The 7,708-nt window shown below is 43.1% G+C and overlaps 1 protein-coding gene across 1 annotated transcript; it reads right to left on the minus strand.

The window, feature by feature from the left end:
- Nucleotides 1-1,072: 1,072 nt before the first annotated feature.
- LOC149223311 (uncharacterized) lies at nt 1,073-1,756 on the minus strand. Its single transcript, XM_089387865.1, has one exon. The coding sequence runs from the start codon at nt 1,754-1,756 to the stop codon at nt 1,073-1,075; it is 684 nt and encodes a 227-aa protein (XP_089243991.1).
- Between the last annotated feature and the right edge of the window lie 5,952 nt (nt 1,757-7,708).

The following is a 7,708-nucleotide window of genomic DNA, read 5'->3' on the forward strand; positions in this document are numbered from 1 at the left end:
ATAGGTATATCCACAAGTCTATGTGCATCAATTAACATATTCATTTGATCCGCAATAGGATCAATCTGAGCATGATGCCCCCGGGATTCTCCAACCCCCAGGGAGAAATTGAAGTCACCCCCCAGCACTGTATTCTGTGTAATGTGATTGCCATTCAGAAAGTTTTGCCAGAAAGATAGCCTATTTTGGTTGGGGCCATAAATGTTAATAATCCTGATAGGTAAACCCAAATCGCCCATGAATATGTCCATGCCGAGGAAGCCTCTGCCCCCCCCCCATATGGAGAGAGGCCTACTTTTTCTTGGATTAATGCCAATGACAAGACCTCCAGATCGGCCGCTAGCATCCAATCCATGGAGTATCCAGCCAGGGAGAAGAGCCTGTAGGTTTCGCACCGCCACCTCAGAAGTGCATAAGGTTTCCTGAAGGAATATTATATCACATCTTGATTCATGCATAAGCCTTTTCAGAGCCAAACGTTTTTTGGGGTTGGCTAGTCCCCTGCAATTGTAGGAGAGCCAGATCATGGGGAACCACAGGTCAGGGGCTCAATAGCTCTAAGTGCCCGTTCAATGGTATACTGTCGCCCCTGGGCGACATCAGCAACAGCATTTTGTATGGCAGTGTTGATTTTAGATGGTCTACCCCTCTTTGGCTTGCGGTATCGTCTAGGGGATGATCCCAGACCAAGCAGTCTGGAACGAGCCCGGGGTCTGAGGTGGTAGGGGTGTGATCCGGAGCCGACCGGAGAGGAAGAGGGTTCGGGAAGGCCCAGCTCCAATTTGTGAGGGGAGGGTGTGGTGGAAAAGGTGGGTGGAGGGGGAGCAATGGTGCAGGGGATGGAGGGAAAGTGTACTTGATCAAATTGAGGGGACCGCAAAGAAGAGTGCATAACAGAATGCATAGCATCAGAAATATTATGAGAACTGATGGGAACAGTAACATTACCCGGATGAGCTGGAGCAGTCTCCGCGGTCTTGGAACGGGTACGAGGCGGCCCAGGTGTAGATGAAGCCTTTCTTCTGGTATTCTTCTTGGCGCCTTCGGTAGCCAGCTTTGATGGAGTCTCATGTTAAGTCTGCTCCCCTTCCATAGGAATATTAACTCCTATGTTTTGATCCACTGTAGGCTGCTGTCTAGGGCCTTTGGTGTCCTCGGAAGTCACCCCCGAATTCAGTGGGCAGTCCTTATAGAGATGACCAATTTTATGACATCTTCGACATCGAAAAGGAACACCTTCGTAGTCCAGTAGTTGCTTGCGCGAGAAATGTCTGTGATGCAGGGTGATTTTCTCCTCCAGTCCTGGCCTAGTGTCAAGGTGAACGAGAATGTGTGCCATTGTCATGATTCCAGATTTCTCATAGGATTTGTCATGCTTCAGGTAAGTGCCTAGAGTATCGCCTATTCTCTTGAAGTCATACGGGGTCCAAAATTGCATGGGCAGACCAGGAAGACGAACCCAAATGGGTCCAGCCCCCAATTGTTCACGTTCCGGGTTGAAGAGAGGATCCCAGCGCTTAAGCAGGACTGGTGCCATCTCAATATGCCAGTATTGGGAGAGAATCCATTGGGTGTATTCAGGCCTGTGGAAGTGCAATACGAACCAGCCCCTCGCAAGGACTCTGATTTCAGGAAGTTCTTTGAGACGAGTGCCCCATATCTCCTCCGCCCATAGCTTGAGTCTTTCCACTGAGTAGGTACGACCCCTTACCCTGCCGACCAGGACTTTACGGGCAGTTTCCAAAACATCTGGCATCTGAGCTTCTTCGCCAAAGGTGATGTTGAAATCAGAATCTATAGCTCGAAGGCACCTGCCTTTTTTCAATTTCTCTGAGCGCTTACCAAAGGGGAGGTCCTTTAGGAGCTTACGGCACGGATCTGATGAACTGTGTTGTGCGGATCCCGCAGATCGAACCGGAAGCAGTGGAGTATTAAAACAGCCCGAGCGGATAGGGAAGCGAGGTCCAATACCGCTAGTGCCCGGGAGGAGAGAATGGGGGGGGCGCAATGAATCCTGTGGGTTCTACGGCATAAATGAGACGGAGGGTGAAAGTGAGGTCGAAGGAGGCGGAGGCGGTGGGGGCTTTGGTAATGCAGGGCGAGTAGGGTTCAGGAGCGGAGAATCAAATGAAGGCGAGGTCTGTAAGCAGGAACCCAGTAAATGGAGCGTAGCAGGAGAAAGGGGCGGGCATTCAAGGGCCGGAGAGTCGGCCAGGTGAAAATCCGAGGATTTCTTCTTCCCTGAGAGCGGCAGATGCGGTTGTAGGGATGAGGCAGCTGTCTCAGAAGCAAGCTCAACACTCCAGGGTTTCATAGAAGGTCGCTTCGTATGCGCCCAGATTTCTTGGTGAGGCGTGGGGTCCGCCTCATAGTCTACGAGGTCTTCATCACCCATGCTACCTGTCAATACAGAAATGCTCCAGAGAGAACTAACCAGGGGACCGCCTAACGGAATGATAGGAGAGCCTGTGCGCTAATGGGACCGGTGGGGGACCGTAGAGTAAACCGAGGTGCCAAAATAACCCGTGAACTGTTGTCGCGATGCTGCCAGTCAATGGTCCATGAACCCAACGCTCAGGCCGATCGACGCCATGGTAAGAATCGAGTCTGTAACGAAACTAGGGTTAGGGTTCCGCCATTGTCGCCGGAGCTCCTCCTACCTTCCAACTAGGTGGAAAACCTTAATAAGTATGTTAGAGGTATATATAACATACTTTTCTGAGGGAAAAACCTCTTCTGCTCTCAATAAGCCGGGATCCCCCTTCGGCCTCTAAAATAAATAAGCGCCTATGCACAATTTTTGAAAAAAAAATGAAAATATGAAAATATGAGAAAAAAATGATGAATAAGGCGAAGACGAGAAAGGGTTCCTACGCAGGGAGGTGATGAAAGTAACTCTGCCGAGGTACTAACCAAGCTCGCTAGCAATGGAGTGATGCTTGTGTTCTTTCATGACTCCTCCAGGGTACTGTCCAGGCCTGTTGGAAGCAGAGCAACACCAATGATGAAACTTAAAATTCTGAAGCCATATTACTTGTGCACCAATATACCCCTCATCCCCAATTGAAACAACTAAGTTGACTTGGCTTGGAATCTGTGCTGACCGATCAAGAGTATGGAAGATGCTACATCTTTCACTTAAGATAGTGTGGAAGCCATGATGATCAAAGAATCAAACAATACTTCTAGAGTAGTTAGACTCGCTTTTCACAAAACAAGGTCCATTTAGAGAGATGGAGTTCTACCATTGTGTCGCCAATGTTGTAGTGGCTACAACCATCCTCCAAATTTTTTCCTTAGCTTCATTTTGGAGCCTCGCTACCAACCAACCTTAGCAACATGTCTCGCACTTTCGAGGTACTTATGATTTCAGCTGAGTTTCTTTGGCTTATCAGCTTGTGTTTGCTAACTTGTTTTCCTTTCACCCGCAAGTTGAATTCCTGTCACTTGGTCTTCAACCGGTTCCTATGTTGACTTGGAGATCTGCACAAAACTGGAAGGAAACCAGCCTTGCTCTCTAGAACTGCACAGAGTATCTAGGTAGCCAGTTGCTCTCCAAAGTTATGTAGAGCATGCAGGTTTCCTTCCCTTGGAAATTGTGCAGACCATCCCATCACTGGGCTTTCTCTCAGAATCTACGTAGTTCTGGTTGGAAGCCTTTGCTTCAGTCCAGAAATTGTGTAGATCTTGAGGGGAAGCCAAAGCCACTCAACCTAGAAACTGTGTATAAGTCATCTTGAGGCTTGATGTCTATTGCATGTGCTCACAAGTTGACTTGTTCACTCCAAGACTGAGCAATCTTGCCTTGCATGCATGGGAAAATTTTTCCCGAAAAAGAAAAAAGAAAAAAGAAAAAAGCATCCCTAGATTTTAGGGATCTATTTTTAGCAACTAGAGGTTACATGCAAAAGCCGTTTTAGAAACCCCCTGCCAAGTGTCGCTTTTTCCTAGATTTGTGGCATGCACATCATAAGCCTCAATATTGTCAAAACTATTTATTCGATGCTTCAGAGCTCATTCCTCACTTCAATCTTGGAGCTCTGGCATCCCCAAAGTATCTAGGAACATTCAACACACTCAGCTCAGACTTTTCCAGGTAAGTCCACTTTTCATGTCTTTTGCTAATTTTCTGTCACTTTTTGTATTTCGTTTTGTGTGAGTTTTGTTTTCTTGGTTTTGTTGAAATATTTCTACTGTTTTAATGCATGTTATCATGTAGAATCATTGTTTCAAGTTTTCCATTGCATCTCTTTGTTGTCGCATGCATAACATTGTTTCTACACTAACGATTGCCATTGCGGTGACTTGCTTCACACACTCAGTTGTTTTTCCTATTTTACTGAATCTTGCACTCACTGATTGCATGCACGTTCATTCACTCATGTATGCACCCAATTTCACACATGCATTCAGTCCTTACTGTTTTCAGTCACCCGTGAGCGTGTCTGAGTTGCCTTGGCCCGAACCTTGCCTTGCCCAGCTTTCATTGCACATTTATGGGATGGAAGGCCCTGCCTTGCTCCCATAAATTGCACAAATCTTGCCTCTCACTAGCCTCCAAGGGTGTGCTCTATGAAATTTTGAGAGGCAGTGCCTCAGTTGGCCCCAAAATTGCATAATGCAATTTTCCCGAGTTACAGTCATGCTGACTGAAACTACGCATTGCGCAATTCCAGTCCTCAGCAGGCCAAGATTGTTACAAAGTATTTTGTCCTGTCTCTTGTTCGCTTCCCGTGAAATATTTCGGAGTGCCAAAACATGGACTACTATGAAAAATATCCATCATGATATACAAACCAAAACCTCCATGAAGAATCAAGGGCAAGCTGCTCTGAAATCATTCTGGAGAAAATTGCCTTAAAACCTAATTTCTGGCATCAGCACATTCTTCTCCACTTCCTGATAATGTTGATGGTAGGTTGCTTAGTTATACACTTGCACTACCAATGAGGGTTTTCATAGGAAAACACATGTCGGCCTCCTTCTAGTAGGTTTTCCCAAACTAGAGGAGAAGCTTCGTTATCTAGAGGCTTCCAAAATGATGAGTTGGATGTTTTTTGTTATGGATGTGGTCGAATTCTCCCAATATTACCCTTTGACCTTATCCCTATGAGCTTCCTACTTGAGATGTGGACCTTCCTCTATCTTTTTTGAGGTCATAACTCCCTCTCCCTTACTATAAATTCACCTCCTTCCATTCCCAAATGGTTGGTCATTGATTGCTACATCCCTATGCTAAGATTATGCTTACATGCTTCCCATTTCTAACTTGGAGAATGAGTGATTTAAGAGTATTTACTTGGATTTGGACATCCACCCAAAGGAAGGTCTCAACATCAAGGCATAGATTATGTGCTTCCCATTTCAATTTCTTAATATATACAGCTGTTGGTTCACTTTCCATAAATGTTTGTATTGAAGCTTCATTTATCTTAATGTTCCTTGATCTGTTAAGTAGATTACATTCAAGTTATGTTTGTTTGCACTTTTATGCTTTGTTGTGTTCTTTGTCTCTTGTGCAGGTATTCAAACGCTATGAAAAACGAGGATTGAGTCTGAGGGAGAAAGTGATTAAGATCTTCAACAAAGGAATACATCATAGCATCAAGACATGGTAGGTCTCCTTTCTCTTCTTTAAATTTGATTGTAGTCTAGGAAAGTGTCCGGTAGATTGTCTTGTTTGTTGATAGACCCACTCATTGGGCTAGAGGGATCATATCTGTCCGCAGATAGGATGTTCCTTAACAACAAAATGGTGGCTCCGCTGGGGACACTATAGCATGTTCATCCTCGTTTCTCAACTGATCTCTTGATAAGTTTGACCGACCATCATGTTCTCAGCTAGTGTGGGTTGATTTAGGCTTGCACAATCACTAGTTATTGTCTTAGAGTGCTCAGTTTGGCTAAGTTTGTGAAATGCCTTTTTTTTGTTTATTTCCTCAACCAACAAGTTTTCTAATCTGACAATTGCACTGCCAGCCTGCTTTTTCTTAAAACAGTCGCACTTATCCCTTGTTTAGTGCATGTTTGGTCTTGACAATAGCGCTGATCCCTGAGATTGGAAAAAATTAGGGTTTCTTTGTCAAACCCCAGTGTGGTTGAGCCCCTAAGATCTTGTTCTGTCTTGAATGACTACTTTTAGTTGATGTTTAGGTTGATTACCTTGTTTTATTAGCGAATATTTGCTTCTTTGGACTTCCAAGTATATGAGTGCAATTTGATTGATTTTAGGTTTTGTAGGTTGATTGGTTGCCTCTTGTCGCTTGTATCTGTCTTTGAGTCTCTGGTTTGCTGGTAATTGGGTCTGTTCATTTGGTATAATCACTTAAAACATTAACTTGCATCCATTTTGGTTTGTCTTGTGCAAAGCAGGTTTTTCATGTGTATTAGGTCATCTAGCATTTTAAATCCCTCTTTGTTGTTGATCAAACATAGATTACATTGTTTGGTTTGCAAAATGGACTGAACATTTTTTATTTTCTATTTGAAAGAGAAAGTGAAAGACATTTCTTTGAAGTGCTTTGTTTTGGTGTGTTTTTTATTAGTGTCTCATTGCACTTAGGAGCGTTTTGGAATAAGATCTTCATGGTTGCCTTGGTTGAAGCTTAATTGCATATAGACATTTGAAAATCAAAGAGCATCATATAAGTAAAAGTGAATTTTAGTGAAATGAATATCATTTTTTTCTTTCAATAGATTGCATATTCATTAGTAAAAGTGAATTTTAGTTTTTGCTTCTGAATTTTTGCATTTGGAAGACGAAAGTGAAAGTTAGTGAAAGGCATTTTTCTTGATGCATTTTGTTTGATGCATTATTCATTGAAATTTCTTTCCTTGATTAGTCTAGCTTTCATTGAAACGAAAAACTTTCCTTTTCTCATATTCGCATCTTAGGTGTTCAGGTGACATCATTTGAGCCTAAGAATTGAAACATAATTCAATAAAAACTTTAAAATTTACTGAATTAACCTAAGGAGCATTTGGAACTTAGCACAAACATTTATAGGTCTACGCTAGAGACCTATTTCAACATCTATAAACCTAACAATTGTCGTTAACTGCCTGCATTGTATCATGGGGGTGAAATCTTGTTCCAGTATGGAAGTATATCGAAAGGTTCTCTAGTACTCTATGGTATATCAGAGTCACTCTAGTATGGTATGTATATCAGAACGATCTCATGGAATGGTAATGCATTAGACAACACTATAATGGAATTGTTCTCCTTGTACCATCGAGTATATATTAGGAGAGCCCACTAGGTTGCTATCATTTAGCCATAGGTAACCGAGTCAGCCATGTTATAAACGTGATACACTGAACACAACATTCAACAAGATCAACTATCGTAAGTTAAGTCCTTGGTTTCATCTAAGGTGTAGATAATAGTTCACGGATACTTGGTAAACCCTTTTGCCTAGATTTCCCCTTTTAGATTTCGTTTTGTTAATTTCTAAGATCAATTAATTGACCGCAAAACAACATCCTTCCTATTGAAGTACTCCTGATTAGATCTTAGGTTGATACAAATGGCAACATTTCTTGAGTCTACCAACCAAGAAAATTCCCTTGATGAGAATCCTAGTCCTTTTCCTTCTTTTGGGAATGTTGGTTCTCCTTATATGGCAACATTGTCCCTTCCTGGTATTACCACTGGTTTTCCAGTTTGGTTATTTTCAGCCTTGGTGATTCCAAGTGTCAAAATTGG

This window comes from Pinus tabuliformis, chromosome Q (genome assembly GCF_031772625.1).
Source record: "Pinus tabuliformis cultivar Carrire ecotype Pingquan chromosome Q, CPIR1, whole genome shotgun sequence".
NCBI classification, from domain to species: Eukaryota; Viridiplantae; Streptophyta; class Pinopsida; order Pinales; family Pinaceae; genus Pinus; species Pinus tabuliformis.